Raw genomic sequence first — 16,043 nt, 5'->3', positions numbered from 1 at the left:
TATGTGCTGTGTATTTGTAGAGCTTTCTCCCGTGATGTCTTGTGTGTCTCAGTGTGTGTGTTTTTGTTAATGTGTGCAAGGCCTCTCAAACTGTGTCTTAATTCAATCTCTGCTAACACCTCACTCCATCCCTCGTCCCTAATCTGGCCAGACTATTAAAAGGTGGCGCACCTCCTCAGGGGGCTGCAGAGAACATCTTACTTCCTTGGGATCCAGCCGTCCATCCGTATTTTTCTCCTAATTTCCACCTCCGCTGCACCACAAGACATCCCAGCTGTACTTTGCTGTGAGAGGTGCAGGCTCTTTCGCCCGGGTCTCAGAGAAAAGAAAAGACATCATCAACAGCCACAGCCATGAATGGCACAGAAGGACCCAACTTTTACGTCCCCATGTCTAATAGGACAGGGTTGGTGCTCAGCCCATTTGAGCACCCTCAGTACTACCTGGCCGAGCCGTGGAAGTACTCTCTTCTGGCCGCATACATGCTGTTCCTCATCATCACGGCCTTCCCCATTAACTTCCTCACCCTTCACGTCACCATCAAGCACAAAAAGCTGCGAACCCCACTGAACTATGTTCTGCTCAACCTGGCTGTGGCCGACCTTTTCATGATAGTTGGAGGATTCACGGTGACCCTGTACACGGCTCTGCACGGATACTTCAGCCTGGGTGTCACCGGCTGCAACGTTGAGGGGTTCTTTGCCACTTTAGGAGGTGAGAAGCTATCCATGTATATTCTGCTCAAAATACTTCCACTACAATTGTACTACAATTCAAGACTATGGAAGAAGATTAGGGACAATGAAAAACTTTTTTCATGACTTTTTTTCTCAGAATTCTGTCTACAAATACTGAGAATAAAAGTCAGATTTTTTTTTTCAGCTGCCCTAGTTGTCTTCAATACAAGACTGTAGATCAGTTTTTATAGTAAAATGTCCTGCTTTATGTCTTAGGGGAGATTGCCCTCTGGTCTCTGGTCGTTTTGGCTGTTGAGCGCTACATTGTGATCTGTAAGCCTATGACCAACTTCCGCTTCGAGGAAAAACACGCCATCGCCGGCTTGGCGTTCTCCTGGGTCATGGCCCTGACCTGTGCTGCGCCGCCTCTGTTCGGATGGTCCCGGTACTGTATGGCAACATATCTGTGCCACTGTGAAACTGCAGAAACATTCTGTTTTTGTTGTTTTAGTTTGTTATGGTGATGCATACAGGCAGCATCTAATAATGACATGCTGCGATATTGTTTTTGGATGCAGGTACATCCCAGAGGGCATGCAGTGTTCCTGTGGGATTGACTACTACACTCCCAAGCCGGAGATCAACAACACCTCATTTGTCATCTATATGTTCGTCCTCCACTTCTGCATTCCTCTCTTCATCATTTTCTTTTGCTACAGTCGCCTGCTCTGTACCGTGCGAGCGGTAAGAATATCACCATCTATGCTTCGATTGAAAAAGAAAAAAAAAAGGATATGATAGATTGTTTATCAGGATAAAGATTTTTTTCCCCTCCATCTGAAGGAGGGCAAAGCATCATGGAGTCTCAGGAGATATGAGGGGATTTAGAAGCTCAAGGACGCTTCAGGAGGGCAGATCATTGCCAACGTGGCAGCTTGTACTGAGGTTCTCAAGTTAAAGGGCAGTCTGCCTCCACACTGTGTCATCCTCCCGCCCTTGACAATACAACAATTTTTTTATCATGCATTTGAGGCATTAATGGAAAAAAAAAATCTCCACATCCAAATTTGTATTAGTAAAAGTGCATAATCTACCAAAAACAAGATCATTTGTAGCTCCAGTTTTGCTTTGTTGTTCCTTTTCATAATATGTTTTAAGAAAAGATGAAGAATTATAGAAATTTTGCATTTGAACACCCAAATCCTACTTTCAGTTCATCACTTAGTAGCTGACATTTATTATTATACTGGAAGTGCATTAGGTCACTTCTGAAGCTCCCACAAACAGAAAATAGCTAACTCCTCTGTAGTTGTTCAGTTGTTGACATTCTGAACAAGGAGGAGGTTAATGTTGTTTGATCAACTAATTTTGATCAAATGTTCATTTTGATTGAGATGCAAGAATACTTTTCTTTAGAAAATGTAATGTATTATTACTTATTCCAACGTTCTCAAATTTATGGTTGATTCCCCCACAAAAACATTTTGTATTTACATTTAAAAATCGCTGCAAAGGGATTAAAATTTTATGTTTACCGCAAGAAAAGTTTGTTACATCTCCTATTTCAGTTTTTCATTCAAAATTGTTTTTGACCAGTATCAATTACCTGTATTGTGCATCCTTATATTTCTTCTATTTTCCTAGAAAAAAGCACAAACGATATGACTGATCAATAAATCTAATAAATGTTTTTTATTCATTTTCTCATCTGATGAAAATGGTGGTTAAAAAAATAATTAGAAACCTTGAAACACAGGTTGTCTTGACAGGAATCCATCAGATATATTAAAAGTTTCTAGAAATGTTCAAATGACAAAAAACTAATTTCTAAAGAAATAGCAACACTTTTAAAAATAGAGTTACAAGGTGAAGAGAAACTTCTGGTATCATTGTTGATATATTCACTTTTCTCACCAGAAACAGTAGAGCTTGTTGAAACTGGACGACGTCTCCTGCCATAGAGATGACTTTTAAGTTTCCTCCATATATTTTAATAGGACAAAGGTTTTGACCCCTCCAGAAAGTTAATGTTAGCCCTTACAAAACCAGTTTGAGGCTTTGGGATCCATTTTCATCTCCCAGTTGTGCTTCATGTTTAGGTTCTGTGCGTTTGTATTCAGGCTGCAGCTCAGCAGCAGGAGTCTGAAACCACCCAAAGAGCAGAGAAGGAAGTGACACGTATGGTCATAGTGATGGTGATCTCCTTCCTGGTGTGCTGGGTGCCCTACGCCACTGTGGCCTGGTACATCTTTGCCAATCACGGAGTTGAGTTCGGACCAGTGTTCATGACGGCTCCAGCCTTCTTCGCCAAGAGCGCTGCTCTCTACAATCCAGTCATCTACATTCTGCTGAACAGACAGGTATGCAAAGAAGATAACTGTATTGTTTTTTTTTTTTTAGCAGATCGTGAGATTGGATGATTTAATAAAAGGTAGCTAATTTATATTTTCAAATAGAATATTCATTTTTTTCCTGTCTAATAAGTCTGTTTATTTTGTAGCTAGAATGTTGGATTTTATATTTTGAATTAAACACTTTGCACAAGTATTTAGCCTTTAGTTGCAAAGTAAAAGAAAAGCAAAATATTCTGAGAAAAAAAATATTAAAAAATAAAAAACTAAAATAACCTTGTAGCATAAATGTGCACACATTGAAATGATTAGTTTCTCGAAGCCCCCTTTGATTCACTTTCAGCATTCTGTCTTCTTGAGTCCAGACATTTCCTGACATTTCCATCCTTTAACTAAAGCCAGAGCTTGCAGAGAGGTCACAAAGGATGAAGATGATGTCATTGTACAAAAAGATTAATCTGGACAACGGTACAAACAATCTGCAGCATTATGGAACAGTGAACACAGTCATTACTATTTGGAGAAAATATGTAGGAACATTACAAAACTGGACATTTTTCTAAAACTAAAGATGAGACACAAACTGGTCAATGAGACTGCCAAGAAGCTGAAGGAGCTGCAGGATTTTCTGCCAAGTACTGTCTGTCTTCTAAATGTGAGAACAGTCTCTTGTATTTTCTATATTTCTGGACTAAGAAATAAGATTGCAAGACACAATATTTTTTTCCCCCCCAAAGAAAGCACCTGAGCCGTGTTAAAGTATCCCAAAACCTTGTTTGAGACTGGTTCGGCCAATGCTTGGGTCTCAGTTCCAAAAGGTGCATTTGGTACAAAAACAACACCGAACATCACTAAAAACTCTCTCATATGGAGAGATATTTGTCCTGGTGGATTTTCTTTTACACTTTCACAGTCAGTCATCCAAGCAAAACTCTGAGAGGGAATTAAAATTTTTGGAGTAAAGAACTAGATTCAACAGTTCGTCTGTGGGGTCACCTGGACAGGGCGCTAGACCAGAAATGTCCTCACAACCTGATATATTTGGACAGTGGTCTGCAGTTCTCTGGACTCACCTGGGACAGACTCACCCAAAGCTGTATGTGTACTAAATGTCCAGATTTGGTGTGCTGATAAATTGCTACCAGCACCAGGTAAAAGAAAAAATGCAAAAATGGAAACAAAATGTGCTTTAACAAAGCTTTGGTTTATGGTTGTGCATGGCAGGTTATTGCACCTTTTTCTATTTTTCTGCTTCATGGTTGAATTATTCTTTATAGGTCCACATAAAAGGTGGAAAAAGGTTTTTTAAATGGTTTGCCATGGTCTCGTTTATTTATATTTCAAAAACCTGGCACTGTAATAGAGGACAACTTTACCTTTTAGTAAACATTTTTTTGCAAGTTTATATTTATATTTAGTAATAGTGTAACCAGAATCAGAAAAAAAAGTATTAAAAAGGATTTGAAACATGTGCAAAAGATAAATGGTGTTTATTTCCTTACCATAAATCTGTCAGAATTATCTAGTAAATGATCTAAAACTTAAACCTCAAACTGGAAACTGTTCCAAGATCCAAATAACGCTCTCTTTAATGGCTTAAACAAGGTCTAATGTGAGACATCTGCAAAAATGTGCGTATGCTGGGTTATTTTATCTACACACATCTAGCAAGGTGAGGTGAACACATTATTAGCTAACGTTGATACATTAGGTTGTGAGAATGAATACCACATGCTGTTTTTACTGTGGTTAAATTTTAGACAAAGTATATTTTTGCATTAATATGTCATCTGGCCACGCTAATGAGCCAAGTCAATGTTTCCTGAATGTGATTCTGTGGTCTCCAGTTCAGAAACTGCATGATCACCACAGTGTGCTGTGGAAAGAACCCATTCGGAGATGATGAGGCCACTGCCGCAGTCTCCAAAACCCAGACTTCATCCGTCTCCTCCAGCCAGGTGGCCCCTGCTTGACCCCTCACTCCCTCTTCTATCTGCTCCATCTGTTCCCGCTCACCAAGGGACCCACCACCGCAGAGCATCAATACGTTCCATTGGCCGATTCCTCCGGACTCACCTCCTCAGTTGTCCTCGCTGCAGTTGGTGCTCATGCCAACTTCAGGGGGACAGACTCAATCAAAGGCCAGCATGTTCACTTTCAGCCCGTTTAATTATGGAAAGTGTTCAGATTTTTACCCGGCATTATAGGGTTGTCATCTTGATGCGGATCCAACTGAATCCCTTCCAGGCCTCCCCTGCTGCTTCAGTAAACAGGTCATAGGTGAAAGTCTGATTCAGAGTCATGCTCCCACTAATATTTAGATAAACATTTCTTAGCATTTTGCAGAGAAGATGCACACTTTTTGTAGTCATGTACAAGCTACTGACATAATCCCAGCTGGATATTTCACTTTTCCTGTCAGAAAGTTTAAAGCTTACATAATTGGTTGTATTCCTGTATACATTTTTTAACCATAGTCCATCATTTTTTAATCATGTTGAGGTTCCAGCTTAATGCTAGCCTGCTTTATCCATCCCAGATCCAGTTTTGATGAGTGTTTGGGTTCCTGGTGTCTTCAAGTTTCAACCATGCAGCTGTGGATTTATGCTATGGTTAAGGAATGTTACTTTAGTTCACCACTGGCAGCGTAACTAACGGTCAGCCTGATCATTCCTTGCTTGACAATTGGTGGATCCTCTCAGGTTTAAAAGCCTCACCTTTTCTCCTCTGAACAATTTTCCCATTTGTGAGGTCAAACAACTGAATGTCTGTCTTATCCCACCTGAAAACATTTCTCCAGAAGACATTCATGTGCACATCTGCAAATCTCTGTCAACCTTGAAAGTGTCATTTTTGGAACAGGAGGATCTTGCTTTGTCCGCATCTTGACAATAGACACAGATATTGTTGTTCCAAAACCTTCAAAGATACTGTAATTTAAAAACTTGGTAGTTCTCGGGTCATTCCTAATCCTCTCATTGGAAGTGACCATTTGGGCCAGAAGGGTGAACATTATACACAGTTTCATGATCAAAGAGGACAGAGATACCAAACATATGAAAACTATTGTGGATACTGCAGGGTAACAATGTCACTGAGCTTAAATCTGTTGAAAATATATGGACTGTGCAAAAAAGCCACATCAATGCAAGGGAATCGAAAAAATAAAATCAATTTATATACTGTTTCTAGGTATCAATTCTATCTAGAAATGTGGTCTCATAACCAACCGTAATGATGCCAGAACTTTAATAATGGTCACAAAAAAATCATGTGGTTTCTCTGCAACTTTCTACAGGACATTTCTTGAAATATTAGTGGGATCTGTGTAAATATCTGTACCTTTCTGAATTTATTTGCCCCTAATTAGATAAAGATCAATAATAAACCTATCCACCCAACTGTTATTTTTAAAAATCACTGTATCATTGTCTACCTGAAAAAAAGAAACATTAAATTTAATGCATAATGAAAAGCCCCAAATGAACATTGCATTTATGTCAATGATATGCGCATGTAAACTTCTGACAGTTTATTTGCTCAAATCAGACACTGACTAACCAGTTATGAAATCCTTAGATTTATTTAAGCATTAATCTGTTTAATGTTATTAGAGCATCAGATTATTCCCTCTTCTGGTCTTTATGATGATAAACCTGGGAGGGTTAGCTTGTATTTTGTCTCAGCCATGGGTGTGGAGCGAAACTGAATGATGGGGTGTGTGTGTGTGTGTGTGTGCATGTGTGTTTAGCAGATGTTTATGTATCTGAATGGATGCCAGAATGTGTAATGAAGAGACGTACTGTTTGTTGTGTAGAGGCTAGGATTTGTGTGTTGCAATAAAACAAAGTTGAATGTCTGCACAACCTTATCCTGCACTTTTTTTTTTCCAATCATGACAACGTTTACAATGTTTTCTGAGAACTTCCAGATGCTTCTTTTGTGGGCGGCCGAGTAAAGGGCCAGATTGTAATGGCTGTCAAATGTCGTTAAAATCCTGTAATGCATTCAAGAGCACAGCGCTTCAGCAGCTGCTATAATAAATAGCATTATTAGACACTTTAAAATACTTACTTTCCTGTAATTTATTTCACAAACAAATCATTTGGCATCACAATTACAGTCTCTCCTCAGATTATATTGAGCTCACACATTTTTATTTCTTTTAAATGTAAATTTCCCTCTTTTTTTTTTTAAATTGATCAGAATCCAACATCCATTCACAATCACACTGATTATACTGATGCAGCTCTTCCCAGTGAACTACATTAAACATTTGATTTAATTGTTTGCAGTCTTTTATGGCCTTCCCTCCACTCCTTATCAACCCGTCATCAGCCTGCAGAGCACATTGGGGCGTAATGCTCAGAGCTCCGCTGGGAGCCTGTCGCCCCTCTTCAGCCAGACCTGAGATCGTTGCAGGCTTTAGGAGATGGGAGGAGTCCATTATGGCCCTACTAATCCTGATGGACAGGCCATTTGAAAGCATTATAACACATCTATAAATATTGCTATAGACATTATATTACAGTACAGTGCATCATTGGCTCGTTCCCTTTTTTAAAAAAAAGGGCTCAGTGCGTTAAAGGTGGCCACCAGGGCTAATTGTGCAGAAATCCAGGGAAAAGTTGTGAATTCCTGCAATTTCCTCCTAATGTTAATCAGAGTTAGGCTGGAATTCTGTCTTGTGTCATAGGAGAAGGTTTGGGGAAAACACGTCGCGAGCATGTGATGCTTCAGAGGCAGCATTAAAATCTGTTTTCTCGCAACAGTCAAGACACACACGCGAACAGTTCCTCCTGAGCGGCGGTCCTGGGGAACCGTGTAGGTGGGAGGAAGGCAGCTGGCAGCAGAAAAGAGGTGGGGAGCAGAGGAGACCGGCGGCTTCAAGCTTCGCTGCAGCACTCATAGATGTTGTCCTCCATCAGAGCGATGACCTGCTCCAACTTGTGGTGCAGCTGAGTGCGACGCGCCGTGGGGTTGGCCTCCAGAGCGTTCACCACCTGACCGGCGAAGATGGAAGAGAGGAAAGAAAAAAAAAAACAAAGATGACTTTCAGAAGGTGTCAAGGATTCATGCATTAATCTGGCTACATAAACGCAAAAAGAGGGAATAAACTCACAGACAGTAACTCCTAAAAAAGTAACTCCTGTTAAAAGGATCCATTCTGGATCCTTTTAACATTACAGCTAAAAGGTTTTGTGTAATAGACCAACAAAACTAGTATGTAGCAGAAAAAAAGCAAACATGGCTTTCAAAATTTGTTACTAACTTTGCACATCTAACGACTGATTTTTTTTTCTTTGCCCAAGATCAGTCTGATTGAATGGAAAACATTTTTGTGCAATATTTTTAAAGTCTCACTAAGGTTCTAGTCTGGACTTTGTCTGGGCAAGTCAAACACATTCTTTGATCTTAACCACTCTATGGTAGTTCTGATCGTCCAAAAGAGTCTTTAGCCTTCTCTAAAAGATTTCCTTCTAGAGTTGCTTATATTCTGCTCCATCCCTCTTCCCATCAACTCTGAGTTTAAGGGGTATGAATACTTTCGGAAAGCAGCAGAAGGAGCGAGCGAAGTGCTTCAGCCTCCTCTCCCTGCCTTCATGCACGCCTTATAACCACAAAAGCTCTTGCTCTTTACATATTTATAAAACCCACATCTGCTCTGGTTTTCATGCCCAACAGTTGTCACTGTGTCAGTGGGATTTATGGGCTCTTAGCAGCAGTGTGCTACCAGGCAGAGCGAACTGAGCCGGGACGAGAGAATAGGCAATCAGGGGCCATTCACAGAGCTCTGTGAATCAGAGTCTAAGCCTCTGGCCCGCGTCAGTACAGTAGCATGACAGAGGGAAGAAGCTAAGCAGCATTATTGTGAGGGCGCTCCATTAAGGCACAGTCACCACTGACTAAGCCTCTCTCTGCAGAATAAGGCGTAGCAGCGTGGACGCATGGGGGAGGACAGCAGGAGCCGAAAGAGGGCTAGTTCAAAGCAAAACGAGAGATATGAAGCGGCAACTTAACAGCGCCATTAAACAGATGGGGGTGTTGGCTCACGAGAAGGTAAACAACACGCTGTTTGCTTAAAGTGAAAGGTATCTGTGGGCTGGGAAGAGATGGGTGAACACACTGAATAGTTCCTGCTGCTGCTGCTTGGACGAGAGCCCAAATCTGATTGTTTCTCATTTTAACAAAAGAATAAAAAAAGCTTTTACGTGCTTTTATTTACTGACATGTTGCAACGCCATCCACAGTCTGTTACATCTCTCATGGTAGCTGAGATCTGCAGCGCTGATTCATCACGCTCTGATAGCTATCAGTGAAACTTAATACTTCAAGTGAGCTCTGTTGAGGCAATGTGGCTTTCAAAAAAAAAGCCAGTTTGAACATCCAAACATATGAAGAAATGCACAAATCTCTCACCTGGTTTCTGTATCTCTTGGCGTATTTGTAGATTTCTGTCAAGGCCAGGTTGGTGTTAAACTCATTTCTGTACTTCTGCAAGACAGACATCAAAACAGCAGATTAGATCAAATTCCAAAATGAGACTTATGTGTCATAACATGCTTTTGAAGAGCCAGACAGATAAACAAACAGGAGCTGTTTGAATGTTTGACTTACTCTCGACTCCTCGGCGAGGTGAGCATTCATCTCCTGCTCACTGAGAGGGGGCATTTCTTGTATCTGCTTGTAGTAACACTGCACGTTTTTCTTGTACTCTGGGATTTCCTTGGCATACAGCAGCTTGTTAGTCGGTGAGTCCTGGAAGAAAAAAAAAAAAAGACCTGATATTTCATTCAGGAAACTTGTGTAAAAGTTTAGTTTTGCAGTCATGGTGACTGTGCATCCCAGAGCTAAAGAAAGGGTCCCCTTGCACCTACAGTGCTTTGACCTACTTGTACTGAAGATTTATGCTGCTTTAATTTCATCCTCAGAACAAATACAGCACTTTTAATTAAACTATAAAGTTCAAACTTAAAACTCAAATGACAAAAAAAGAGGAGTAGAATATAGGGAATTGATCAAATGCATGACACATGCAGGCATAACAAAACAAATGTGCACCCTTTTTGAGAGATTTCAATGTATAGAGATGATAAAATCTGTCTGATTGTCACACATCTGACTTGATGTATAGAAAACATGCAAAAGATTCCACAATACTGATATTATTAGACAAATGATTTGTAAAGAAGCAGCCAAATGTTGCTAATCAAGCTAATTTAATTAGTAATCTGTAAATTGTACCACCTCTATAGAAGCAAGAGTTATGTCAGCTTGGTGCTGTGGAGCATACAACAGTGTGTTGACACAATGACAAGAGGGAAAAAACAGCAGTGACCTTTGTGAAATCCATAAAATTGTTTAAAGGTCATAAAGTAATTTACTAATTCAACTCCATCATTTTAGAGGGAGAGAGATTATTCCAATGTGAACAACACTAAAATATACTCGCCAATCTCAGCAAATCCACCCAAAGGTTGGTTTTTGTAACGAACAAATAAATTGTGAAAAGTCAAAGAGTTTCCTTACTGACAAAAAAGGATATGGAAGCACAAATTCAGTTTGCAAGGTTGTATTTCAATAAACTGTAAGATATTTGGAATATCACGGAGTCATTGTGGTAAATAACTCCTTTATATGCAAAATTGTTCTGAAGTTAAATGTGGTGCCGTCTGTCGGATTGAAGCTTGGATAAAATTGGGTCATGCAAACATGGAATCCTCCTCATAGGCAGGGAAAAGGGAACCGAAATTTCTCAACAATGAAGTGAGAGGCTTGATAAAGTCATGCAGGACACAATTACTTCAAATTATTGGTGCTAAAAATGGTACTACAAGGTAAATTATGGGGGGTACCTGATTCTGGCATCTACCTTCCCTATGAATTATAACCTAATACACAAACACCTACAAGTATTTTCTTTTCAACATGCCTGTATATTAAATGAATCCTCCGTTTTTAAAACCACTTTATACTAAATAGTCTATTTAATGACTTCTCCTGTTGTAATTGGACAGCACCCCAAACATCAACGCCTTATTTTCCATCAAAGGAAAAAAATGATAACTTTGTATTGCTTTACAATGATCCTTTGGTATAAGTGGACACAGAGCATGCCGGGGAAAATGCTAACACTATGCAAAAGTAATCAGATTACTGTTGAGGTCAGGAAGTTTCCTTCTAATTAGTCGTCCAAAGGTTTTATCTACAAAACTCTAATCAGCTTCAGAAGCCTGATGCTCTTTTAAGATTAGATAGCCACTCACATTCAAAAACATCAAACTGAGGCATAATTTGACTCCGTAAATTATTAAAATGCTGCTTATGTTTTCATTCAGTTTTACTAAAAGTGATATAATTTCTAACAGGATGATCTTTTTCTTATTACATTATCTCTTTATTCCAGCTGAAGTTTTTTATTTCCAGCTGTTCCGTCTTTTCTGCCAGCCATTTCTACATTTACGGGCTGGATTCAGGCTTCTTTTTTTTTGCCTCCTCCAGACGACAATTTCTGCTTGCTGTGCTTTAAATATCCCTAAGATCCAGCCAATCTTTCAACTGTTACAACCCACCTCCGTGCAATCAAGCCCTAGTTGAACAGAAATATGCAGTTGGCACTTTGACCATTATCCTTATTTCAACACTGGAGGTTATCATATCTTCACACTTGAAACGATACTTCACATTGATGAGCCTAATCACTACAAAATGTTCTCAGTGGCTTACGCAGCTGGATACTATAAATTACCTATTTCTCTTACTCGTATATACCACCTTACCACCAAAGAAGAACGCTTCTGATTTTGGGACATTTAACAGATGCTGGATGAAATGTTTATATGTTATCAGCTTAATGTGGATTTAATGAACAGAGGTTAATTTGATCTGACTCAGTACGTACATTATTTTCCTAAATGTTTCTTTTATTCTCATTTTTATAATCTACAAGTATTATTTTGGATAATCTATGTGTGTGTCTTTTTAGTTTAATTTTTACCTTTTTTGTATTTATTTAAAGTGCTGTAAATAAGTTGACTCCATTTTGTTACAACTCAAACTCCGAGCTCTCATTTTCCGTTTTCTTCTTGCTACAGTGGAGCAAACCATTACTTATTTCTGTGCCCCCAAAAGTAACTGTTCATCTAAACTGTGTGTTATTCTTGATGATCTAATCTAAACCAGCAAAAACAAAAAATTAAAACAATGGAGGCAGAAAACATTTTCCTCTGCTTACAACAACAGGAATCATATTCAGAGCCAGAGAACATTCCAGTCTAAACAAATCTCCCCACACTGGTGCTCATTCAAGCAGGAGGAGAAGTAGCAGCCCTAAAAGGCTGTGGGCATATTCGGGTTTTAGTGGCGACTACTGCTGTGAGCGTGGTGCACTGTGGGGGAGAGAAAGGGACAGAGAAAGTAGGACAGGGAAACAGACTGGCAGATACTGCTTTCAGCAGGGCTGAAGGTGCTTACAGTGCACCTTAACATTTCCACATGTCATGAGTTATTTGTGTCACTTATTGTGTGAGTTAAACGTGCCAAGCAGCTGAGCTGCTGCAGCCAAATTTGCTCCTTCTGATAGGAACCCTCTTTCTTCCTGTCCACAAGGTCACTTCCTGCTGCTCATCCATCTGTCCACCAAGCCTCCTGTGACCATGTGGCCCTCTACTCTCTGCATCTCGCCAGATAAGACGGTTTCTTTGGAAACCAAAAGCAACACACAGCTTCCTACTCTGAGTTCACCGCTGCTGGGCTCCCAGCTAATCCGGATCCCTTTACTGTCTCGTCTTGTAGTCATCGTCTGTGCAGAATCTCTCAAAGCGTAGTAACGTTTCATCACCTTTCTCCTTCACCTGCTGGACAAGATGTGACCACATCCTTGAACTTGGCTTCGCCACACACACAGCCAGATGTGGCCAGATAATCAGGGAGCTGTAGACGCACTTTATCTCATCGCTGAAGGTTTTATGTTTGTCTCTGCACCCATGCACATGCATTATCCCGTTTGTACGCTTGAGCATAGCGGCTGTAGGCACGCTGGCTTTTTGGCGCTGAGATAAGGCACATAAATCAGCCTGTTTCTCAGAGAAAAGAGCATTATATGAAGAGTCCTCAGCTTCCTCCAGGGAGGAAGCCAGTCAGAAGGAGACAGGAAGCAGAGCGTGCTGAGGGTCATGGTGTCTGGAGGATGAGACAGATTTGTGAGCAGTGAGGACATTGACATGCGTACGTGCACACGCAGACAGGCGGATAGAAAGATAGATAGATGAATGAATGTTCACGCACTCACACACAAACTCATGCGCAGCACCTAAAGAGATCCCTGGTGCTTATGACCTTGGATAAACCGAGTGGGCTGGAATAACAGGAGGGGAGGTAGATGGGGCTGACAGTGTGAAGGCTTAGGAGGAGGCTCATGGGGGGGCTGAAGAAGTGTGTGTGGCAGTGGCTGTTGGAAAGATAATTTGCTACAGTAGATGCAAAGATTGATAGGTGGAGAACAAATAATTTGAGGTTTTAACTGTGGAGAAGGAGAAATGACCCAGTTCCTCATAAAGTGACAGTGAATGATGCTTCAGCAATTTTCACCTGATTTTAGAGGTAATAAGAGTGAAAATGGCTCGTTCTGAGCCATTGGCTGAAATTACATCCTTATCACTGATGTTCTGATTGCAACATGTGGCACAGCCATTGTTGGGTGGTACCATTTAGGCCTGCTATCTAATCTTGTTTACATTCTGTGGATTTGCTCCTGAATGGGTTTGACCTTCTGCTGCTGCCAAATCCTGTGAGAAACTTCTTCAAAGGAAAGAGAATCTCAAGACCTCACAAATACTGTCAATACTTTGTACTGGATTAGTTATTTACAAAAAATATATGAAGGTCCAAAGTTAATCACTGAACAAGGATTGAGGAAAAAATACTTAAGACTGTGGTGTTTAAGGTTAAACAAAGAAGAGGAAATAATTTCATTTTCCAACATCCGGCAGCTACTAATTTATTTTGCTGAGAAGACACATGTCTGTGCATGCTGCTTTTTCCACAGCTGCTTCTAATATAAACACTGTAAATGAGAGACTCACCTTTCCCAGCTGCAGATCAGAAATGGAGCAGGCGTCAATGAAAACCTGGGCGATGACGGACAGACAGGCGTCCATGTGATCCGTCTTATCGATGTCGAACACAAACTGGGGGTTCTTCAGGATGTTCACCCAGAAACGCAGAGGTAAGCTGCCCAGACGGAAGGGGGAGTCAGTTTTTTAAAGACTTCCACCCACACACTAAGGACTCTTAAATCATGGTGTTTAGTAGACTACCTATTCGTTTTCCAGATGTGCAGGGTGTCTGGGTCCGTGATGCCCCGCTTGTCAGCCTGCTCCTCAAGGAAGTCGAAAAAGTATTTGACGGCCAGAGGCGGGCGGTCTGGAGGGATGCTGAGGATGGCCCGGAAGAGGTCATCCAAGAACTTCTGAAGAGTTCCCTGTGGAGGAAAAGGGCATTCGCATAATTTCACGTGATGTAGGAATCGTCAGTGACACAAATGTGAAGTATTCATACCCCTTGAACCGTTTGACATACTGTGAAGCATAAACCTTGGTGCACTTTTTTGTGTTTTTTAATTTACGACTTGCGCAAAACTATGAAGTTTTGCGCAAGTCGTAAGCTGCGCAAAACTATGAAACAGAGAAAACCTTTTTTACAAATTAAAACCTGAAAAATGTGGTGTGTATTTGTATCCAATTACTTTTAGTCTAATATGTGTAGAACCTGGAAGTATTTTATGTAGAATATTATTATTATTATTATTATTTTTTAAGCGATGGATAAAAAACCCCTGACAACATTTTACTCATTTATTTAATGTAGTTAATGTAATTAACCGAGCCAAATAACGCCGGCTCTTTCATGAGTGCAGCGTATGATTAAACAAAATCAACCGCTTGAGAAATCACAAAACATGGTTGTCCACCTTAACTCAGAGGCCCATAAACGAGAGAATCAAATGAGACCAAATCTGCACATCATTTTGGCCCACATGCAAATTGGGCTAACACCTGCTAGAGGCTGAAAATGGCAGAACAACACTAAGCATAAATCCTGAGTTAAAGCTTATGATACAGATCAAAGAATATTTCTGCCATAAAATGACCCACTCATTTCAGCCTTAGGAAAGCATGAAAGTCGATGTTTATGCACAATCCAAACAGCAGCATTACGAAAAATGTCTGTCTTTAGGTGTGCATAGCTGATAAAGGCAGCTGTAGTTACAGCAAAAGGTTATTCTATAGAGCGGAGACATAGGTTGGTGTGAATACATATGCAGATCATCCTTTTGACGAAAAGTAATTGAATCCCAATTAATCCTATGAAGGTTTGTGGCTGTCAAAATGTGAAAACATTTAGGGGATATGGATACTTTTGCAAGGCTCTAAATAACCTGAAGAGAGGGATTTTGTTCTGACTTTATGTTGCAGAGTTGACAACAGAGTTCTGTTTACCTTCGTAGACAGAAGGCGTGTCAAGTAGATTTCTGGCAGCACTTTCTTGCGATGGCTGTGCCTGTGCGACTTCTTGGTCTCTATAAGCTCATCATGAGGTAGAACCTGAAAAACCAGAGGTCAAACGTTACTGCAAGGAGTAGTAAGTGAATACACTGCTGTGTTTTGTCTGTATGAGCTGTCAAAGAGGGATTTTTTTTCTGGTTCTTGAGTTAGACACATGATCCAGATACTCACTCAGGGTATTTTTGGAGCACTGAAGGATAAACAAAATTAGGGAAGTCCAAGGAGGTTGGGAAATTCTCAGGAATTTTTTTTGTTTTTTTGGCTGTATGTTTTTTAGGGAACTGGGTCATGTCTGTGACTCACTTATGGTTGAGGATTCATGAAATATGTTTCTGTTAAAAAGTTGCATGAAGTTATAATAGTAGCTGATAATAGTCTTGGTGAATTAATTTAGCATAAATCCAGATTAGCTGGAAGCTAGTATCTAGTCTGAGACAGACCAAATTGGT

General features: G+C 40.3%; 2 protein-coding genes across 5 annotated transcripts in view; one reads left to right on the top strand and one right to left on the bottom strand.

Annotated features, from left to right (window-relative positions):
• Nucleotides 1-184: 184 nt before the first annotated feature.
• exorh (extra-ocular rhodopsin) lies at nt 185-7,590 on the top strand. The gene is made up of 5 exons (XM_028040679.1): nt 185-714; nt 954-1,122; nt 1,256-1,421; nt 2,798-3,037; nt 4,876-7,590. The coding sequence occupies exons 1-5, from the start codon at nt 354-356 to the stop codon at nt 4,999-5,001; spliced, it is 1,062 nt and encodes a 353-aa protein (XP_027896480.1). The 5' UTR covers nt 185-353; the 3' UTR covers nt 5,002-7,590.
• Nucleotides 7,173-16,043, bottom strand: part of plxnd1 (plexin D1) — a 99,334-nt gene continuing 90,463 nt past the window's right edge. For all 4 annotated transcript variants that reach the window (XM_028040381.1, XM_028040551.1, XM_028040300.1 and 1 more), the window contains exons 31-36: nt 15,529-15,633; nt 14,347-14,510; nt 14,113-14,260; nt 9,647-9,787; nt 9,449-9,523; nt 7,173-8,031 (exon numbers count right to left, since the gene is read on the bottom strand). In XM_028040381.1, the coding sequence (XP_027896182.1) occupies nt 7,915-8,031; nt 9,449-9,523; nt 9,647-9,787; nt 14,113-14,260; nt 14,347-14,510; nt 15,529-15,633 (750 nt within the window). In that variant the 3' untranslated portion in view covers nt 7,173-7,914. The remainder of the gene's footprint in view (nt 8,032-9,448; nt 9,524-9,646; nt 9,788-14,112; nt 14,261-14,346; nt 14,511-15,528; nt 15,634-16,043) is intronic.

The sequence above is a fragment of the Xiphophorus couchianus genome, chromosome 1 (genome assembly GCF_001444195.1).
Source record: "Xiphophorus couchianus chromosome 1, X_couchianus-1.0, whole genome shotgun sequence".
In the NCBI taxonomy this organism is placed as follows: domain Eukaryota; kingdom Metazoa; phylum Chordata; class Actinopteri; order Cyprinodontiformes; family Poeciliidae; genus Xiphophorus; species Xiphophorus couchianus.
The sequence above is the reverse complement of the archived record's forward strand: the minus strand, read 5'-3'. Positions and strand labels throughout refer to the sequence as shown.